The sequence below is a fragment of the Plodia interpunctella genome, chromosome 11, assembly GCF_027563975.2.
Source record: "Plodia interpunctella isolate USDA-ARS_2022_Savannah chromosome 11, ilPloInte3.2, whole genome shotgun sequence".
NCBI classification, from domain to species: domain Eukaryota; kingdom Metazoa; phylum Arthropoda; class Insecta; order Lepidoptera; family Pyralidae; genus Plodia; species Plodia interpunctella.
The window spans coordinates 2,927,918-2,950,523 of NC_071304.1; the positions used below are offsets into that span (position 1 = coordinate 2,927,918).

The following is a 22,606-nucleotide window of genomic DNA, read 5'->3' on the forward strand; positions in this document are numbered from 1 at the left end:
ATCGGTTGGGTTTTCTAGTTCTTCGTGCGAACCCCGACGACGAAATCATTCCATCCAGCCGTCGAAGCCGTGTTCTCGGGGGTTTGGGATTGTGATTTTGTATAAATCTCTAAAGTTTATGTGCCAACAACTATACAAAACAAAGGTATGCATTAGAAAAACTTTCATTGTTGAAAATTGTGATATTAAAATGGAGATGTCAAAAGCTTGAGCATTTATGGCATCGCTTTCTCAGGCGTATGTTTTGTCTTGCTCTTGTAAACGGAACGTCACCTACTCGGTCGATTGTCCATCTCATTCTCTCAAGTAATATAACACCGTTGTGCTCGGTCGTGTCACGTAAGATTTTTATATTTTGCTAGCAAAATAGTTAAATTTTGGAAAAGTTTTTGTGAATCCTTTTGTTTATGTGTTTGTGCTTTTGTTGCGACATTTGGTTATCAGATTCCTTGTTCGATTTGCCTGAAATAGGTCGTGCTAACTTTCACTCTAGATATAGATAGGCACTGTGGATGATATAGTATAGATACATGTATTCGAGGCTCAACATCGAGTCGTCGAGACTCAAGGCCGAAATACACAAATACCTATGTATCTACCTGCTGTAAGATTATTGGATATTATTTTATAGATATAAATGTTCAAATTGTGGATTATTTATATATTTTGTTCAGTGGTGCTTTGATTTCGTACTGTTGGTGAGCTTGTAAGTAGGTAGGTAGGTACCTACTTCCAGCGTTTGCGGAATGGCGTAGGTCTTGAGAATCGCAGTCCCTGCCAAAGATTGCGTTACTTTTATTTTTAAATTTAATTCTTATACAAAAACTTAACATGTATTTAGTTTTTTATGATGATATTTCGATGTTGCTTTTTATTTGCAGTCCTTGAGATAACCTCAAATAGGTACATGACTTAGGTACTTTCTTATAAGTAAACGTAATAGGTATTGCATTTCATTTTCTTAACTATTATGAAATTATATATGTAGGTACTTAATTTTGTCGTCAAATTATTTCCGTTTGGTATCTATCTATCTATAAATTTGTCTTCTAGGCAGATGTTCCAACTGTAATAATTTCTTTGTCTCCAGATTCGAAACGAGCTGACTGCTAAGCTGCTTCGGGATCTGCCGAGCCCGCATTATCTGTGATATACAGCTCAGCCTCTCGTCCGTCCTATAAGGCTAGTACCTATATGATTTTATAAACATTTTAGCCTGAGAAACTCTTATTATAAAAAAATGGGACACATAATATATGTCAGACTACCTATCTAATAATGGATGGGCATTGAAATCACTCATCACTCACAATTTTATTATAATTACTTATTGGATTTGATGGATAATAATAATTACAATACACATATTTTTACCTTTATTCATTTTGTACTAATAAATTTATAGATTAGATTACAATACTATACAATACCTAAATATCCTGCCAGGGTACTCTGAATTTTTGAAGTATAGAACTAAATAGGAGTATCTACCAATACATTTTCCATTTCTATAATTACAATCTCTATTGCTAAAATATTTTTGTGTGCCAGTGGATATAATGTGGTGTTCCTAATTCTAGCATTATCTCAAAAAATGTTATATTATGTTTCAATTTATGGCAAGGTATTATATCTTATCTACGAACATGAAGACAGTAAACAAATCCTTGGTGTATCATGCTCTAAATAAACAGGTTTTCTTATTGTAGTAGATAATATTGAGTATAGAGTAAGTTCAATAATTTAATAATAGAATATCAAAGTACATCAAGTAATATTATCATACCTATTTCTATTTTCTTGAACTGAATAAAAATACTTATAACATGAAATTACTTCTAGTGGCCAGCGAAGTGAGGTAGGTAGCATCTATCTAGTTCTGTGATAGTATATAGTATGTCTAAATAGCTGGCAGTGTTACCACATTGGGTGGCATTGTTAGCAATACAATAATGTTCAATGTTTATAAGTTCATAGTAACACTTACCATGATAATTATAGTGACTGGAAATTTGCCAAATTTCAAAGTGTTAAGCAAGCAATAATCAAATATTGTGATTTAATTTCATTGCTTATTAATGAAACAATTAATCATGGCCATTACTTCAATTACCCCTAGTGCAATCAACAGTTCAATAAAAAGTACAGTCAAGTAAATATAAAATGCATATATGATATAGTTGTATGGTTACAGGGCTGGGCCATTCGGGGCAAGCAGGCGAGTCCTCAGCAGCTTCCAGCGGTGACCTCCCCCATCCTCTGTCACAGAGGCAAAAACACTGCTACCTGCTTTATTGACTGCATCACTACGAACCATTGTTACTTAGTCTATAATTGAAACAATATGCAATCTGTGAAAATAAGTATAATGATAGGTGGATATTGTAGAAAATTATTCTATTTATAATAATTGTCTGATGTCTAATGTTTCTGTAATATTATGTGTTCCACATCTAATTAAGGATAATTGTTACTCCAATATTGATACTGTTACCGTACCAATGCAATGTAATTACTCCACCTCCAAGTTGGCGGTGAACACAAATAAATTTGGTGCTTTTGAGCGAGTCGATGACAAGAATGAAAGTCAGCGAGTTAGTGTAAAAATGATAGATAATAATATTTATAATGTAGAATTTGTTGATAGTACCCAACAAAACCAAATGATTGGCGATACGCCTACCTACTGCATTCCTTTAACGATTAACGCCATAACAGTCCAGGGTATCTCATACAGTGACCCGTATTTCAGTAGCTTTAACTTAAAATATAAGATGGCGTTTGGAGCGCCAGAGTATATGAACAAGTCTGATTACGCTTTTAAATCTTCAGTTTGTATTATACGAGATGAGCCTTGCAAGTCGAAACTATTAAACGAAAAGTCTGCTCATAATATTATATGCAAAACGAAAACTCGAATGATCACTTACGACGACAAGTTAAGTACACATCATGACAATAATGGAGTCGGCATGAAAGCCTCAGCTATGAGAGTGTATGCTGATGAAGATCTCACTTTGGACGCTATGTTGGAGCTGACCAAAAATGAAGAGCGAATAACGAAAGCGATGAGAAAAGAGGAATTGGACAGTTGGGGTGTTCCGCGAAGATTGCGTCTCAGCGGCGGTGGCGAGAGCTCTCTCAATGCCGCCACCGGCTGGGGAAGCCCGCCGGCCTCCAACAACGGTAATTTTTATTTTTACTTTTTACCCATTTTTTAAATTTTTTAAAACTATTTTCTAAAACTAATTATTTCTCCTGTAGCTGGGAATTGGGGCGGAAACTCCGGCGGCCAAACAAATAATGGATCTAACAATACTCAACAATGGAATAACACAGCTCAACGACCTCCTACTTCCCAAGCCGATAGTAAGTGTTAAAATCGAAATTAACTGCGTCACGATTGACTATTCTTTAGCTAGTGTCATTTGCATAAAATTATGCAATTTTAATGCTGCTTAGACGTGCTTATTTAACTCTGTCTAGGTGATTGAGTGTTGGGATTATTTTTTTTAGTGAACAGCAATAAAGGGAATGGGAACCAAATGCCACCGACCAGTGCAGCTTCAGGGCAAAATTGGCAAAGTTCCCCACCAAACATGCCAACTTCGCAGCCCAACAACAACGGTGCTCCCGCAAATAACGGTTAGTCTATGTAATTAACTTGATTAATGACCGTAAAGATCTTAGCGCACGACGACTGCCACAGTAAAAGAATAGTCAAAAAATATAGGACAAGTCGAGTTTTTTTTGCTGCTTGTAATCTATACTATTATTATAAAGAGGTAAGTGTTTGTGAGTTTGTATGTTTGAGGCGGGTAATGTCCGAAACTACCGAACGGATTTTTTAAATTCTTTCATTAGAAATGTACATTATCTCAAAATTCCCACGGGCGCGAAGCCCCGGGCAACATCTAGTGTAATCATAAAGGTCTTTTGACAACAGCCAAATAAAATTTGTGTAAAACTACTAAATAAGTTATACTTGAGTAAAGTTCTTTGATAATTGAAATAGTACGTTATGATACAAGATACAATGAATAAAACAATAGTTTTGCAATGTTATTGGTAAGTTCGTTGCTTGTCATGAGATCAATATCATAATATTATTATTTTCCATTTTGTTCAAAATTGAAGTATTTCTTTCAGGCACTAACAATGGTGGTAATGGCAACAATGGAGGTACGAATCAGCCTAATGCTGCTGGAAACGTCAATGGCCCATCACCTAACGGGAATAATGGGAATTCCATTACTGCTTCATCTGCCAAAATTGAGCAGCTCAATTCCATGAGGGAGATTTTGTATAGTCAGGATGGATGGGGTGGTGTAAGTACACATATCGTTATTCCTTGTGTCGGAAACTAATCAAATGTCTCAAAAAAAACTTTTAACCCTTTTCTTTTTTTCAACAGCAACATGTAAACCAAGAAACTAATTGGGATGTACCTGGGACCCCTGAACCGGGTGCAAAGGTCGAGCCAAATGCTGCTGGTGGACCGGCATGGAAGCCAAACGTTAACACTGGTGCTTTTCTCGGCACGGATCTTTGGGAAGCCAACTTGAGGAATGGAGGCCAACCGCCACCACAGCCGGCCGCTAAAACCCCATGGGGTCACACGCCCACCACGAACATCGGCGGTACTTGGGGAGAAGATGATGATGCAGCTGAGTCGGCTAATGTATGGACCGGTCCTCCTCCGCAGCAGCAATGGCCCGCTGGTCCGCCACAGCACGCTCAGCAATGGGCAGTGCCTAAGAAAGATGATTGGAATGCCTGGGGCGAGCCCCATCGGCCCGCTGACCCGCGTTTGGATCCGCACCGCACTCCCGACCTACGCCAGCAGTCTTCCGACCCCCGTCACGATTTGCGCGGAGGGATCTCCGGCCGGCTCAACGGCGACATGTGGAGCCAGCATCATCAGCATGCAGGCGGTCCTAACAAGATGATGCCTGCCGGCGCTGTCAACCAGTGGGGAGCTCAGGTTTGTCCATTTATTATATTTCAAATGATTTTCGAGTCCATTTATGATATGACTTTACTAATATTTCTCGAGTATTTCCCAAAAAAAATCTCATTTAATATGAATTTACTGCACAGGGCCCCAAAGATAGCATGAAGGGATCAGGTTGGGAAGAGCCATCGCCCCCGGCCGCGCGTCGCGCCGCCGGCGGTTTCGATGACGGCACGTCTCTGTGGCAGCGCAGCGGCATGCCCATGGCCGGCCGCGGGGCGCCGCAAGGCCCGCCCGTGGCCCAGCGCATGCCGCCCACGCCCACCAAGCCCGACGGCGTGTGGGGAGCTCACGGCCAGCGGAACGGCACTTGGGAAGAGCCCCACGCCCCGGGCTGGCCCGAGCGCGACGCCGCCCCCGGCTGGCCCGACGCCGCGGCGGGCCCCGGCCTGTGGTCTGTCCCGAAGCAGAAGCCCGGACCCGGGGGGTGGCCTGAGGACATCGGCGAGTGGGGAGGACCCAAACCGCCTCAAAGCGGTCCGCTTGGCAAGCAGATACCGAAAGAGATCATTTGGAACAGCAAGCAATTTAGGTTTGTATTCGTTTCCTCTCCCTGTCTGCAAGAAGAGATCCTCAACTACCAGCATTATAAAACTGTACATGAATGAGTAAATAAATGTTAAGTCATAAAATGTCATTCAGCAAATTCATAGCGCAAATCAGCGAACATAAATTTGTATTTGCCCACTTTCGAAAGTACACAATGGATAAATAAATTTAACGCTGTATCACCAGGGTGCTTGTGGAGATGGGTTTCAAGAAGGAAGAGGCCGAAGCCGCTCTGCGCAGCCGCGACATGAATGGTGAAGAAGCCCTGGAGGTATTGACCAACGCCCGCGGGGAGCAATGGCGTCGCGACGAGCAGTTCCCGGGCCACCACGGGCCCTTCCAACCCCCGCCCTCTGTGCCCGCTGTGTCGCCGGCTGTTGTTCAGAAGCTACTCAACCAACCGCCTCCACAAGCTGTGCAGCATCATCATTCGTATCCTAATAGGTATGTCAAATAAAGTTGACAATTTTAGATGTGCAACGTCGTTTGTAAATGGTCTGTTGACTCAAATAATTACAAATTACATTGTATTTATTTACATTTGTGTTATCTTCGTGGAAAAATGTAATTAATGTGGAGGATGACTCCAATAATTACAAATTACTTATATTCATTACATATATTTGGGTTTGTTACCAGATGAGCTAGAAAATATAAAAAATTATAATACCACCAATGATTAGAGCTTTAGCCCATAGATTAGTCTACACACCTCAGAGCCAACAACGTCTTTGATTTATCTTTGATTGGGCCTAGACTTATAAGAATCTTTAGGTTACTTGAAATCTGACATCATTGTTATTGTCAGCAACACACTTGATAAAAAGCACAATCTTGATAAAAACACAAATTTATTTTTGTTCCAGTGGTACCGGCACAGGCCAGCCCAGCGCAGCCCAGCTCCGCATGCTAGTCCAACAGATCCAGATGGCGGTGTCGGCCGGGTACCTCAACCATCAGATCCTGAACCAGCCGCTCGCCTCGCAGACACTCGTGCTACTCAACCAGCTGTTGCAGCAGGTGAGATTCTTCTATTGATTGTACTTCAGTTTTATTTCACTGGTACACAGATGTCTGATGATCTTGTCTATCATGTTTGGAGATTGAAAGATTGCTGATAAGTAGTACAGTAGTTTCACGTTCTGACTTCGCTCGGGTAAAATCGTTAAAAAAATTAGTTTTTATTTTTTAGTTAAAAAAATTAGACACCTATACCTTCGTCGGAAATCACACTACCTATTTATTATTACATATAAAAATCCGTCTCGTAGTTTTTGAGTTTATCGCGTTTATACAGATAGACGCAACAGGGGGGACTTCTTTTTATAATATCTAGGAAAAAATATATTTATGTTTAAATATTTTTTGAAAAATTATTAATAAAATATCCTATTTCAGATCAAAGTACTCCAGCAACTGACGCAGAGTTCGCTGACGATGTCCAAGGGCAACACGTCCCTCGCCTTACAGTACACGATGCAAATCACCAAGGCCAAACAACAGATTGCGGCTTTGCAGGTAAATATTGCTATTTATTTCCTCTTTATATAATGATAATGATGGCATGCTTGAGTTATTGTTATTCTGATCAGATGACGTCACGTTCCTATCTCATCAATTTGCTCTTAGTATTTTTCGTTATTATTTAAGTTGGGTAAAATGTAGTTTTTTTTTTATAGAATATATTGGTGTTCCACTTCTGGCCTCTATTTTTTCCACAATAATCAGAATAAATTTAGTCTAATCACAGATGCTAATAATAACACTGTTTGTACGAAATTATTTTTTTTTTCATTATTAGAGGTTACAGAAAAGAGTACAAATCTCAGATAAGCCATACCAAATACCAGCACCTATTTTACCGAGCCACTAATATCCAATCAATTTTCAGAACCAAATCGCAACCCAGCAGGCATTGTTCATGAAACAGCAGACTGGCGGAGGAGGGGATATCTTCAAGCAGAGTCACGACCCATTGTCGCAACTTCAAAACAATTTCAGCGATATGAGCATCGCTAAGGATTCTCAACCGGTTAGTATATAATATTAATCGATTAGGTCACATTATTTTTTAATTTTCAGTTGTGCATCTTTTATACCGATATGTTTGACGACCTCGGTGGCGCAGTGGTAAAGTTCTTGCCATTGAACCGAGAGGTCCCGGGTTCGATCCCCGGTCGGGTCATGATGGAAAATGATCTTTTTCTGATTGGCCCGGGTCTTGGATGTTTATCTATATATGTATTTGTTATAAAATATAGTATCGTTGAGTTAGTATCCCATAACACAAGTCTCGAACTTACCTTGGGGCTAGCTCAATCTGTGTGGTTTGTCCTAATATATTTATTTATTTATTTATTTATTTATTTATACCTTACGAGGTAGGAAGCAAGGCCACATTAACATTTACCTAGAGTTAGTGGTGTCACTTGTAGCGGAATTGAGATGTTTAAATATTGAGTTGTTAGAATCTTCAGTTTACAATTTATCTAGGAGGACCTGGCATCTTAGAGGAATTTAGACTGTCGTCAATGTGCTCTGGAAATGCATAATTTTTTTATACTTATAGTCAAATGCTCTCTGATGTTAGCACAAAGTTCTTTCAATTTAATGGTCCTGTAGGCATATGATTTTTCAAATTTTGGATGAGAAAGAAAATGAAACTAATAAAAATAAACAACTCCCTAGGCCTACGGCGCCAGCGGCAACCAACAGTCCCGGCTGAACCAGTGGAAATTACCATCGCTGGACAAGGATGGTGAAGGCTCAGAGTTTAGCCGAGCCCCTGGCACGGCCAAGTCTACCACCAGCCCGCAGCTCGGCCAGTTGGCACTGCAGCCTGACTCGTGAGTGTTATCATCATAAATTACATTTCTTTTTGTATGATTGCTATGGTTATTTTTGTATAATTTTATTACGTTTTTTAAATTTCCATCCAACTTTAAATCTTCGTATAATGTTACCTATAGATTAAATGTTTTTTAAAAATTTTTTTACCTAGTCATCTCTTATTTTGTAATTGAGTTGTATATTCGTCCGTCAGCACATGGGGCGTGGGCCGCAGCGAGGGCTGGGGCGACAGCGGCGCGGACGTGGCCGACGGCAAGGACGCGTGGCCGGCCCATGTGGCCCACCAGCCCGTCTACGATCTGGTGCCGGAGTTCGAACCCGGCAAGCCCTGGAAGGTGGGTCCAAACAGCAGGAACATTTGATACGACGACCGATTGATGCGCATCAACTATTTATTGTACTTAATAAATTTTCACGTGTATTGTGTAAACTTGTAATATTATATACTGGATTCTTCATGCGAAAATAGTTTAGCGTCTTGTACTATATGTTTTTGAAAATCAAAATGCATGTGTGAGTCAAATCCTTGTAGTTTTTAGAAGCGGACGAGAAGTTCATTAGTTTCTTTTTTATTTAATTTATCTTGTTCATACTTTCATACTAATATCCCTATATATTAATATAACAGAAAAAAAAACACTTAAAGAACTATCTCCCATCAGAATGTATGTAATGAATTTTGATGAAATTTGACACAGATACAGACTGTGTGACCTACAGCAGTGACAATAGAATCTTTTATCTCAGTTTTATTATCTCTTAAAAACTCAGTCGGTCCACACTAGTTTAGAATTTGAAAATAAACAAATCTACACCCTCAGGGCAATCAGATGAAGAGCGCCGAAGACGACCCGGCGATGACTCCGGGGTCGGTGGTGCGGTCGCCGCTGTCGCTGGCCGCCATCAAGGACACCGACATGCTGGGCGGCAAGACCTCCCCTGTCGGCGAGAGGCTCCTCTCCTCCTCCACTTGGAGCTACGCCCCGCCAGCCACTAGCGCAGGTAGCACACATAATCTAGCTCTCATCTACCTCCCCCACAGTCGACAATCTCCTCTCCTCCACGTGGAGAGCCTCACTCACCAGCGCAGGTAATAGACTCCATAGGCTCTCATCTACCTCCGCACATTTGTGGACAGTTTAGTTCACTATTGTGAATGGGACTATTTGCGACCAAATGGCGGTAGGTAGTCGTAAAAGTCGTGTCATATGCCTATAGACGACTTAAATAAAATCGGACACCAGTCAAAAGGACTACTAACTATAGAAAATAGTTCTCGAGTAACTAAGATGATTATAATAGGTCAATTTTGTAATTACGATTTGACTATGTCGGTTGTCGACTGTCACTTCGCCCGCGGCAAAAAGTAGTTTATGACACTCTCCAGCACCAATTTTAAAGCACTACTTGCTTACCAAAGCACCCGTTGCTCCGTTTTGATGTAAGAGACTGACAAACAAACATAATTTGACATTAATTTATAATACAAGAATGGTATTTAATGTCCAGGTCCGGGGGCAGCCGTGGGCGCCGGCGCTGCGCTGAAGCCGCCGGCGGACGCGTGGGGCGGCGCCAAGCCGCGGCCGGCGCCGCCGGGGCTCAGCAAGGCGTGGCCGCAGCACCACGCGCCGCAGCAGCGAGTGCCCGTCTGGCAGGCCTCCACCTGGCTGCTCTTGAAGAACCTCACTGCTCAGGTCAGCCTTCTTCTCTTATCTATTTACTAACTTTTACCCGTATATTTTTCAATTTTACCGTCAGGTACATATTTAATAAAATTATTATATTGTGAAGAATAAGGGAGAGACTTTTGCCCAGCAGTGGAACACGTCATCAAAACATTAAAAAAAAACTTATATTGTGTTAAAATATTGTGAGTATTGCTTTGTGCCAGCAAACCTAATGGCTCCTTTTGATTTTATTAATGTTATTTTTGCAGCATTTTGCATTATTATGATAAGCATGATTTGATGGTGCACCCAAGAACAGCTCCAGAACTCCTCAACGGTTTTCTCAATGGACATGTGTTTTTTGTCACACGTTGAATGCAATAAGATCTCTCAAACAACAATAAAAACTGGTGTCAAAATGTTAAAAATAAAGACTTATTTTTAATGTTGGTGTAGATCGACGGATCTACATTGAAGACGCTGTGCGTGCAGCACGGCCCCCTGCAGAACTTCCACTTGTATCTGAACCAGGGCTTCGCCCTCGCCCGCTACTCCACTCGCGAGGAGGCAGCTAAGGTGATTACTATTACATAAAGTTTTCTTTTTCATTCTAAAAAATAATCTTTTTTTACTAGTTATTTATTTTAGTGGGATAGTTTGTCTCTATATTTTTGAAGGGCAAGCAGATTCATATTAATTTATTTGCCAAGTAACTTATGCGCATTGCACCTAAATTAAAAGATTTCACAGTCAATTAACGAAATTAGTTGTTACTGACATTAACTTAGTTAATTGACTAAAGAGCGTACAATTTTAAATACTCCCAAATATGCAAAGATCACAATGTGACCATATATCACCATTACAGGCTCAAATGGCCCTGAACAACTGCGTGCTGAGCAACACGACGATATTCGCGGAATCGCCCGCCGAGTCTGAAGTGCAGATGATCCTGCAGCACCTCGGCAACGGCGGCGGCGGCGGCTGGCGCGCCGGCGGCAAGGACTGGGCCTTCCCGGCGCTGTGGCCCGACCACGACCAGCGCGCCACGCCCTCCTCCCTCAACTCCTTCCTCCCCCCCGACCTCCTCGGCGGGGAGTCCATCTAAACGGCGTCCGTGGTGCGCACTCGGCGGACTATTTCGTCTGAGCTGAGGTCGAGAGGTGAATTTTGGACTATGTCAGGTTGAGAATCTATTGTGAATGTTGTCTCTGCCCTCTCCGGCTGCAGCCTCGGGATTGGATCTCGATGTCTCCGGACGAGCGGGCGCCGCTCGGAGTACGCCGGTGTATATTTGTAATTACGCTTTACGCCCTTCGGGGCAGACTAATTTAATTCGCCTACTAGTCAGATCGTGTCGGCCGCGCCGACCTGCCCGCAGAGCGGCGCGGCCGCGGTAGCCAACTGTCCACAATACTATTATCTACTGTGTTGTAAGTGTTCATGTAGAATATTTAGTGTACATAAGAATTATACATATACAAGCAGACATATAATGTATCGACAGCTATATGAGTGGTCGCGGCGGGGTCGCCGAGTGAGACCCGCTTCGCCGCCGCGCCGTAGATATCATCGTCGGCTCGAGAGCTCCTGTATCTACCAAATAATGTAGGTCGTTGTAGAGTATTGCGTCGCGGGCTACCTCAGTCACTCGTCCCGTGGCCTTATTTTAGTGTGTATTTATTTTGTTGCGCTCCCGGGCTGTTGCTGTTTCGCCCGGCGAGCTGTTGCGTTCCGAGTTTCTTTCGTGTTCGTTTTTTTTTAATTTTTTTTCTCGTTTTATCCATACTGAACGTATTTTAATTATTTATTCTATTTTTGAATTCTCACTCGCGTTAAGCTTTCGGTTTCCAATAGTGATATTTTTTATCCAGCAATAAACGTGTAAGTGCATTTCACTAACAAAACGTTTTATAATTAGTTTGTAATTTTTATAAAGTTAACAAAATTTTGAAATTATGAGATTCGAAGTGCATTCTTGTAGTGGTAAATTCCTTTTAAGCCGTATAGTCTGAGATGGAAATGAGTATAACGGTGAGCGGCGCCGGGGGCGGCGGCCAGTGATGCTAGTATCTTGCCTAAAGTAAGGATAATCTATTTTGTTGAGCGCCGCGCCGCGCCGGTGCCCCCGCCGACCTGAAATTTCCCCAAATTATTTCCAGTATTTGTGATTCAAGTGCCACTTTATGTTTAATATATGAATCGATTATCTAGAATATACGATTAATATAAGGGTAACCTAATATATTAAATTGAAAATTGTTTTATCATTTTATATTACATACATTTGTGAGAAGTGTTATAATAAAAGTACTATGACAGTAATTTAAAATATTACACTTTTGTGTATAGGTAAGAATAAAGTTCTAACTTAAATTTAGCCATATCAATATCTATTTAATAAAAGATTTGTGGTATTTTCTATAGGCTCAATTTGAACGTTATTCAAAGTGACATATGCTTTAGATATTCTGTTAATAATATACTTGTAGTCGTAGAATCTGTGTCGGTATTACATCATTGTAGATATAAGTTAGAATTTAAGCCCTATCATAGGTTTCTATAAGCATACTGCTGATATTTACGGCAACGATCGCACGTTAAATGTTCGAAAGTTTATTTACATTTTTATTTACTTTTTAATTTATAATGGTGTGCCACAGAGATACTCTGCCAAACTATATCATTACCAATATATTGGGCCAGCTGGCAAGCTAGGCCTCGCCTGACGAGACTTCAGTCACCGACGGACCCGCTTTCGGTCGCCGCGACCCGGTCACCGCGATCGATTACAAAAAGCGAATGACTATATAATGTACATTGTATCTGTATTTCATGCATCTTCCAGTGATCTTACGATTAAACATAACGATTTAGTGCTAAGTTAGGTGTAAGTAATCGCTGTACCTTGTTGGGCCTCGCGCTCGAAACTCTTCACAAACTAATGGATTAAGTTAGGATCGCGATGTTGGATATATTCGTGCGTTATGGACTCTGATCGCTTTGGACCTGTAGTAGTTCTAGTGTTAACTAAATGTTTCGATGTATGATGTGTTCATTTAGAACCAAAATTAGCATTTGTCATTACTACCTTATTATCTATAGGGACAGAGTTTATTCAATTTGCATGAATTGCATGTTCTCCGTTGCCTTAGCATGAAGTACGTTAACCACGATTTTGTTCAACGCGGGACTTTTACTTTTTCTGTACCAAATTTTGTATCACAATAGCGAAATGGCACAATATTTAATCAAACCAAATTAATTTCGCCTTTCGACGGGGCCATAATAATTATCGATGTTAGATTGCCAAAGAGTGTGTATCAAAGATAGATGTCAGGAACAGCATTGCATCTGTGCTTAATGGCGTTTCTTCCAAATTATTGAAATTAGTTTCGCGGTACGGGTTTTTGATCTGATGTTCCTATATCATTCGTGTTACGTCTATACAACAATAGCGCACGCAAACAAATAGGCAATGTCAATTCTATTGTTGTCGAGCTCAATTTATGTGAGGGTGTTTCTTTTTACCTGTTTAATAAAGTAAAAAATAATAAAAAAAATATATAAAATGAAAAAAAAAGTTATTTTTAAAATGATATTGTTCTGTCCACCTCTACACCGATATTTCTAAATGCCTCGATTTCAGTAGTTTACTGGTTAATGTGAATTTAATGCAGCAATAAATGTAATTTAATTTTTATATAAATTTTCCATTTTTAAAGTTAGACAAGCCGAGTAAACGGAAAGTATAATGATCCAGTGCCCTGTAGAATATGTTGTCCAATAGAATAAAGACGAAAGAAGTCATGCCTTGAAAATGTTTAGTCAGTTAATGTAAACAGTACTTAAATAATGGGTATATTATTGTAAAATGGACATAATGTTTAGGCGTTGTGGTATAGTGGTGTTAGGTCTTGTTAGAGGCGGCGGGCGACTGCGTGCGTGCCTTAACGCTTGAGTCTCGCGCGGCTCCTTGCGTCGGCGCTTGTGATTCGCATGCGTGCGTCTCACATGGACGTTTGCGCTAGAGCTTGCTCGTTACAGACGGGCAAGACAGATGCTTGCGTTAGCGCATGCGCGTCGCGTCGCTCTTGGCCACGGCCGGACGGACAGCAAGGTTGTGAGAGGCGGCGTCCTCGCGCCGCCGCGTTTTCTGAATCTCCTCTCGGTTCAATGACTGCATCATTTCCTGCACACAGTTGCGCCACGTGCAATTTAGTCTGTGTTATTATTATGTTGTTGTATATTTATATCCTACGTCTATTCTGTAATATGTATATATTGTGAAATTTATATTCGTAAAAGATTTAAATACGCTTCCTGCTTCACTTTTAACATTTTTTCGTGACTTGTTTCTGTTATTTAGAATAAATTTACGTACCTAAAAGTAATTATAATAATTATCATAGGTGTAAAAGTAAGAAAAAGAGAAAAAAACTAAAAAAAAAAGAAAAAAAAAAGAAAAGCAATTAAAATAAACCAATGATTGTGCCTCAATGAACTGTGGTACGTTACCGTAACCGATGGCAGGTGTAATCGTTTCCTTCAAAAGTTTATGATAATGAATTGTGCGCTAGGTACCGCTCGTCGCAGTACGTGACTATCTGTAGACAATATAAGGCGAGCAGGGGCCTGGGCCCTCGCCTTGTGTAATCGTTAATGAGCTTAGCTATGTTTTACTTTTATTGTAAGTGTTATGTCATCAATCAGCATTTTATATATATACCAACATATGTGTAAATAATTTTATATATTTTTGGTTTTCATGAAGTTTACCCGAATTTAACGTTTAACTTGAGTTGATTGCTTTTTCTTGTCAGGTACGTTTATAAATCACGTGGGTTTTCAATTATTCCATAACACTTGAATGCCAAAGTCGATGTCTATGCCATTAAACGACTAATGTTCTTAGATAATCTGCGTGGATCTCGGACATCACAACAAACTATTGATCGTACAAATGGGAGCCATTTATTTTAAAAACAGCCGCCGCGGAGGTCGTTGTTCTATCCAAGCTGCTCTGGTACTTAGCTCAAGTATTCAAATAGTAGTTTGCTCATAATATTGTTGTTAATTTAATTTTTTATTATCTCGATACCGCGACGCGCGATCGCAGTATGAGCGCTAGTTGACAAATCTCATACTTACTCATTATTATAATTATAACGAACAGCATTTTATCTGCAAAAGTACAATTATCGAAACATCGATGAATACTGCACTCGTGAGTCGCGCTCTATGCTTTCCCTTAGTGTGGAGTAAAATTCTAAAGTTATTTTTAATGTCATTTAGCTTATATTCTTGTAACGGACCATTCTTGCGTCTTATTGGCGGATGACAGCGTTGCGTGCTGTTGTTACACTTTCACGTTCTAATCTTATTTGTACGTACAGCATATCTCGCAGTTGTCACCCTACTTGATTTTAAATTCCATTTTTTAAGACCAGTTACTATTGATACTATTTTAATGACAACGATTTTATCATAATTCCAATAAATCTAGTAGGGTGAGCTATCACTATAAATACACTTTATAGTGTTGTTATGTTGATTTATTTTAGTATATTCAGAAACGCACTGTACTTTATAACCGGCACATGTTACTTATTCTATACTACACTCGAATTTAGGGACCAAAACGTACGGCTTGTAATTTTTTTTTTGCCGAACAGTCATTTAATTGATCGATTCATGCCAAAAGACATTCTCATTTTCCATTGTTGATATTTTTCCGTCGCACATAAATCTTAATGACGAAGTTACTGTAGTGATAGTGTACATACAATATCAGGATGGCCTTTTAATTTAATAAGGTTAAAGTTTTGCTTGTTGTCTTTATTTATATATATTTTTGTACGTAGCGTCGTCGGCGTAGGGCGTACGGATACAATAGCGCGTTAGGTGATATCGACAAAGAAACTAGTCTTCCTTATGAGGGATCGTGATCGTGGCGGAGATGACGTCGGCACAAGAGGCAATCATTCCTCTAGTCTTGTTATGTGGTGCGTTAAGTGAATACCAAATATAAAATAACGAAGGCTTATTGATGTAGTGTAGGGGTTATGATAGACCGCCCGAGCAGCTTGGACCCTGTCAAATGTTACAAGGGAATGGTTGGTTAGTATTATTATAATGCATTTATTTCTCTTTTTATCATAGTCACTCAAGCATATATTTTTAATTAATTGAGCTAATGCCTAAAATTGGAATATCAGAGTTTATTTAGGATGTTTAATATTTTACATTTTAGTGTTTAAATATCTAAAATTTACCTTAATTATAGTGAATGGATTTTTGTATTATTGGTATATAGCTGTAAGTCAAAGGGTGTTCTTGATAACACAAACAACTGATTAATACAAAATAAAAAAAATTGTACTGAGTGACTTTACGTGTAAACAGAGGGCCATTGATAAAATGTTGAACTAAGCTAAATTTCTCTATATGGTAATTTAACTAAATGTGATTGCTGAAAATATTTTTAACTGCTATATGTATAGTTATAGATCAGTAAGTCGCCATTACGTTGGCTGGCTGAGCGGTAATTTGAGAAATGCATTATGCACCTATGTAAATATGCGTTCTCAAGACCGTCGGCTGCGGCTACCTTATGGACAAGTAAACGATTCAGTGTAACCGCATTTGATCCGATCTTTCGGTATATAGTTATGTATATATGTATGTGTATCAGGGCCAACCCCCCACCCGACAGTTAATTGATGCAGTAGACTCCACTGCTCACTAACTACCACACTGCTTCTCTAGTCTCCCTCGCATTCAACCTTTGCTATAATAAGCTATGTTGACGAGCATAATTAACAATCATATCCTAATGATTCTAGTTTATATTCGTATTATTCTTTCATTAGATCTCTGTTGTACCTGTGTGAAATTGTTTTTAATCAATGTTCATGTACTGTAAGAGAAGTGAACTGGTCTCGACGTCACCTTGCTAGATTCGATATACGTAATCGCGTAGTACTATACTTATGACCAAAATGTTCCGTTCGAAAACAAAAACCTCTCAATATATGTAGATATCCTTGTCTATTGGCGTCAAAAATACTCTGCGGTCTTAAATTAGTCACTTTTGTACCTTGATTGTACTTGAATAATAACCTAGTAAGTGAGGAACGACTAATCCAATTCTGAAATATACTTAATTTAAATTTTGACAGACTGATATCTGTGATTAAGAAAATATTTTTAATATTGTCCAGTGAGTCGGATAAATATTTATTTTATTAGAGATTTCCTACTGCCACCGGCACATGCTGTATGTGACGAGACACGATGCTTGTATTTTTTTACTTTAGTAGTGTATCGATGGAATACAATTTCAGAGAGCATGTAACTGTGGACAACTGCTGCCTTGTGTTGGTTTAGGTTGTACAGAGTTATGAACAAGCTTATATTAGTGAATAACCCCACCATATGATATAGCTACCTATCCCAATGAATGGAAGCAAGAGTTTGTGTAATTGTAACGTGTTACAACTACCTTCGCGTACAGAGACTGACATTAATAATAAAACGAAATTGTTATCTATACCACCGATGTCATCTGAAACTTGTTTCCCTTAAATATTTGATCTTGAACGTTGCATATCGACTACATTTCTAATTCGAATTATTTTGTATTCATATCCGTAATTCCCATATGAGTTAAGTTATCTATATAAAAAATCTTAAGTTATCATAATAATTGAAACTAAATTGAATGCCTGTAGTGTCGTAGTGAGTGACATCTCTAAATAAAATAGAGAATTACAAAATTGGCGTTGTTATAATGAAAATTAATATTTTTTGGTACCACCTTTGAGTTAAAGTACAACGTAGTTATAAAGCGTGTTTCATTGACGTATGTATTCATTGTAACAATATCAGGATATTGCTAATCGATAAGTTAGATTAGACTTAAGCTGTCTCGTCTCACATTACACCAATTAATAATTATTCTCCTTGATATTTGTATTGGAACACTTATGTAATAGGCAGATACTAAATTATTCATAATTATATCAATAGGCTAAAATTAAAAGTTTTTCTGTGCAACTGTGATGGGAAAATTTTATTCTAGAAAAAAATACTAGTATTAACTGAGCTGAGGGTCGCACGTACTAGTTTCTCGCCGTTGTGGAAGATACTGCTAACAAATACTCAATGGTATGTCTTTTGCTAACGAACGAGGAATGAAGTCTTATGGTACTATTTCTGGGACCCGAAGTTCATTGTGACTTTAAAAGTTGAACTTTTCAGTCTTTTCGCGCAAAGGGTTGTGTATTATTTTTATGTAGTACAAATGTGTTTGCAATTTGATTGCTGCTGTAGTGTTCCTTATGTTCTTATTCAAATTATCTTTGTTGGGTATTTATTTGAAAGAGAAAAAATAAAACATAGTATTTTCAATGTCTAAATTTGTATGTGTAATAATGGTCTTAAATATGAGGCATGCGTAACTTTTGTCATAGTTTTGTATTATCGGCTGCCTTAATAGTAATACGTGTATCAATCTGTAACCATCCTCTACGTAAGTTGTGTGGGCGATTCTTGTAGCTGTTGAGTCGCCTGTGATCCGTCACGTACCAAATAATAGAGTAGCAGGTGAGGCGCCGCGGTTCGCTAACGATTTCCGACCGGGCAATCGAAATAAGGACCAATTACGTTTTTTGAAGAGTCTATTGTGGCCCTTCAAAATGCGTAAAATACTTATGAAGGGTAAATTACGTGCTCAAGAATGCGTAGATTCATATTTTCAAGACTTCAAAAGTCGATATTAAATATCCAAGCTTATGTGACGCGTTATTTTTCCTAGTCAGTGTTGGTCCTTCGAGCCGGATATAATCGTAGCTGACGCGGCGCCGAAGGCCGTCGACAGCGGTTCAAGTTCTTTATCTATATTACCTCATTCATTAACCTCACATAGTGTGTCCTATATCAGACTATTTATCGTCTCTCCGTACTTATCACGCTCACTGCACTGTTATTTGGTACACATTAAATTCTCTTTAAGTTAATTTAAGGTATTTATCGTGAATTTTATCAGTGTATCAAATAGTCCATATATTTTCCTGTTATTTTTCTGATACTAAAAGCAATGTATTTTACAAACAAAACAGGAGAACAATAATTATTATATAAGTGTAACAGTTAGTGAATTTAAGTGTGCTATTTTTCATTCCAGAACTCAACGATATCAATGTTCTTGTAATACTTATGTTCGGGTTTTAAAAAGATGTTATTATTGTATAATTATTAAACTAAACCTTATGTGATTGAAATGCAATGTTTAGAAGTATTTTATTCTTTATTTTTTACCATTAATTAATAAATAGTTAGTAGAGATCTATTTGAGAGTCTAATGTATCAATTATTTGTAAAGTTGGCTGTAACTAATTAGAAGTTACAATAAGTAGACATATTTTAATATAAAACATTTGGAGCAAATTTTATGTAGATGACAAATAGTTGTTTTGATCATTATGTGAAGTGTTGTATCGTATTGTATCGTATCGTTAGCGCAATGTGTACGCACAACGGTGAGGCGGGTCGAGGCGCACGGTAGAGCGACGGCCAAGTGCCCGACCGCGCCGCCTCGACCGGTAGACCCTCGACACTCACTGCACAGCACTGCTAGACTAATTCAGTTACTGCGTAAGGATATTTTTCTTACATCTCTATAAGAATAATGTTTATAGTATAGGCAATAAATAATATTTAACAAAAAGTCCCTATGTAATCGAACTGACTACAGAAACGCATGTTATATTTGTGGCCTCTTTATGAATAAGATCTAAGTTACATGTTAAAGAAAATTAATTTTGCTATGCACAGAAATGATACTCAATTAATTGCCAAAAAGTTATATGTATATTCATAGTTCAACAATATTTCTTTTGGGCATATTTACTTTGAATTTATGCAAAAATTAGATTATGAATAAGTAGGTTGTAGAATTATATGTAGAGTGGGTTGCATATTATATCTATATATTTAACGTAAGGTGAATTTGAGAGCTATCAATTTCTTGTATTGTTCATAAGTTTAGATAATAAATGGGTTTAGCCATACTTCGGCTGGTTTGATATGTATGTTATCTGATTAATTGTAAAAAAAAAATAAAAAAAATCATTAAAATAGCTCGTTTTATTTTTCTCCAGTAAAAATACCTTTGAGATTTAAATTGTAGATTGAATACAATTTATTAATTCTTAGTCAACGCAGGTCAGTGTCAAAACCTATAGAAAAAAACAATGAATCTACGAGTCCGGACCCGTGCTTCACCAAAGTTCTTCACCTGGGTGAAGCACGGGGACTTCTAAGGTCCCGTGCTCCAACTGATGACGTTATTCTCCCTTAGTACAGTCAAGTAAATAAAAAAATACATAATTTGACAAATATTTAATCAATACGATTTATTTAACGCATTTTTTCCAAAAAATGGCCCAAGGAAATTTCGTTATGAATTAATTGCATTTACCAATGTAATATAAAATGGTCTTTCTCACAGTACAACGTGGTGCGTCGACGCATCGGAGCTATGGGGCATGGCTCTGAGCAAAGAGCGCTCTCATGCAAACTGCGTAATGTACCTACGTTCGCGTCGGCAATGTACGTGCGTTGGCATATTATACTCCACTATAACAACATTCATTTAATATATTATACTCAACAATGCAACATGGTGGCGCAGAACACATTTTTCAAATGAGGGCGCTGTTTAGCACCATTTAGAGATTGGGCTGGTCGGAAACCAATCTTCCCACTAGGTTTTAATACGGATATATTCCCAACCCTCCCGTTTCTTCCCAAAAAGCTGGGGAGAATTTATTCAGTGTTATTGTTTCCAAGATACATTAGGGGCTGTGCCAGACCTTGATACCTTAAGACCTTTTCTTTGATATTTGACGAATAATTATATAATTTTAGTCGTAGAATGTAAAATGGTGGCTTAGCTAAGCCAGAACGGGTAACACAGGAGTATCAAAACAAAGTTATTATCACATGTCTATTTGTTATCAATAATAAATCAAACTATATTGTAATATATAAAATGTTTATTTACAATTAATATCTCCTTATTTACATGTGCAGCTACAGGAGAATAGCGTTAGTTTACGCTAGTTACTATGTTATATGAAATAAGTAGGTAACTAACATGAATAGTGCTTAATGTATATTTCCAGTTCAATTATTTTCAGTACGTATACGAATTGCTTTTTATATCCAAGTGTAAATTATCTTGGTTAATAAGTGTCAATAATTTGAATTATATGTATTTTATGTATAAAATATCATCTTTGGTACATGTGTAATAAATTAGTAAGTAAATAAAATGACTCCTGTGGTAATGACTATTAGAGTAGTGGTACCTCTATTACAGAGTTTGCTTCATTACTTTTAGCTGTTATATACAGCTTAGCTCCTTAATAATTTACTTACTGGTAAAATATTAATCAGCGCGTCCGATTATTCTGATATACTTATTTTTTACCATGAAAGCATTGTCTTGTAGACTTGAAATCTATATGTTCTATTCTATACATACGTACACAACTAGAATTTAATATCGACAAAGCTTTAGAACAGATATAAAGTAGGTAGGTAAATATAATAATTGGCATTATTTCTTAATTAATTACAAATAATTAAATATACCTATACTATACTGATTTATAAAAAGATAAGACATACCTACTTTAATTTAATGTTTGATACGTCCATTTATATTTAAATAGTACCATATGCAAAATAATTTGGTCAGCTTAATATCGTAGAAATTATCGACCTCCAATCCATTAAGATCTGATTTTAATGTTATGTTATGTATAACTAGGATTATTTTTTAAATCTGTGACCAAACCATAAAGCAGAAAAACCAGGATCCATTACTTATTAATTCCATGCCAGGATCTTAGAAATATTGTTAGTACTGCTATGGAAAATATTTAACACTAAATGAAAAAATACGGGATAGCGTCAATTTTCATAGTGTACTCAGTACATTGAATAAGCAAGTACCATAAAAATAATAATTATAGGAGAACAAATCTCGACTTTTGATAAAGTCGAATCAGCTGATCGGTCAATTTGTATGGGAGAATTGTTTTTACAATATCTTGCTAAGCATTGATTCCTTTAGATCTATCTGCCGATTACGTCTCAAGCCTGATACGAAGAGGTGTGTTTAAAAACACCTGTACATTGGCGTTGATTCTTCGATAATTGCGATTCTGGGATACGATTGTTGGTCTTGATATCACATAGCTGTTATCTCGAGGAGTTGAGGGCGACAAATATGTGTTTATACCAAAAGTCGACTGCCTTCCCCCACGCCGCAAGAGTCGTAGCGTCCAGCTTTAGAACTTCAATGTACATTTTTACTATTACATCCTTGAGTTCCTGGTGACAAAAGACATATAGGTATGAGAACCTAAAATCATTGAGTTAATAATATAGAAGTATCTAAAAGTCTATGTACATGACTAGCACTACACTAAAACTCATCGAAATATTGGTGTAG

The 22,606-nt window shown here is 38.1% G+C and overlaps 2 protein-coding genes across 8 annotated transcripts in view; one reads left to right on the plus strand and one right to left on the minus strand.

Annotated features, from left to right (window-relative positions):
* The first annotated feature begins 1 nt into the window (after nt 1).
* gw (gawky) lies at nt 2-20,220 on the plus strand. 3 transcript variants are annotated; one of them, XM_053751141.2, is made up of 18 exons: nt 2-145; nt 1,091-1,182; nt 2,195-3,186; nt 3,265-3,369; nt 3,517-3,645; nt 4,150-4,328; nt 4,415-4,984; nt 5,101-5,546; nt 5,750-6,007; nt 6,430-6,583; nt 6,962-7,081; nt 7,455-7,595; nt 8,252-8,409; nt 8,607-8,748; nt 9,235-9,415; nt 9,923-10,107; nt 10,537-10,656; nt 10,949-20,220. In XM_053751141.2, exons 3-18 carry the CDS (start codon nt 2,418-2,420, stop codon nt 11,186-11,188), a joined length of 3,897 nt encoding a protein of 1,298 aa, XP_053607116.1. In that variant the 5' UTR covers nt 2-145; nt 1,091-1,182; nt 2,195-2,417; the 3' UTR covers nt 11,189-20,220. The 3 variants fall into 3 exon arrangements, with proteins under 3 accessions (XP_053607116.1, XP_064292301.1, XP_064292302.1); XM_064436231.1 differs by lacking the exon at nt 2-145 and adding an exon at nt 286-339; XM_064436232.1 differs by lacking the exon at nt 2-145 and adding an exon at nt 369-604.
* glob1 (globin 1) overlaps nt 15,703-22,606 on the minus strand; it is a 31,883-nt gene continuing 24,979 nt past the window's right edge. For all 5 annotated transcript variants that reach the window (XM_053751148.1, XM_053751149.2, XM_064436233.1 and 2 more), the window contains exon 4: nt 15,703-22,485. In XM_053751148.1, coding sequence (XP_053607123.1) covers nt 22,354-22,485 — 132 coding nt within the window. In that variant the 3' untranslated portion in view covers nt 15,703-22,353. The remainder of the gene's footprint in view (nt 22,486-22,606) is intronic.

What these genes read in the sequence shown, in the direction of transcription:
- gw (XM_053751141.2), top strand. Translation starts at nt 2,418, where the DNA reads ATGTCTAATGTTTCTGTAATATTATGTGTTCCACATCTAATTAAGGAT. An exon ending in CATCATTCGTATCCTAATAG is followed by an intron (nt 6,008 to 6,429) that starts GTATGTCAAATA and finishes TTTTTGTTCCAG; the next exon opens with TGGTACCGGCACAGGCCAGC. An exon ending in AACCCGGCAAGCCCTGGAAG is followed by an intron (nt 8,749 to 9,234) that starts GTGGGTCCAAAC and finishes CTACACCCTCAG; the next exon opens with GGCAATCAGATGAAGAGCGC.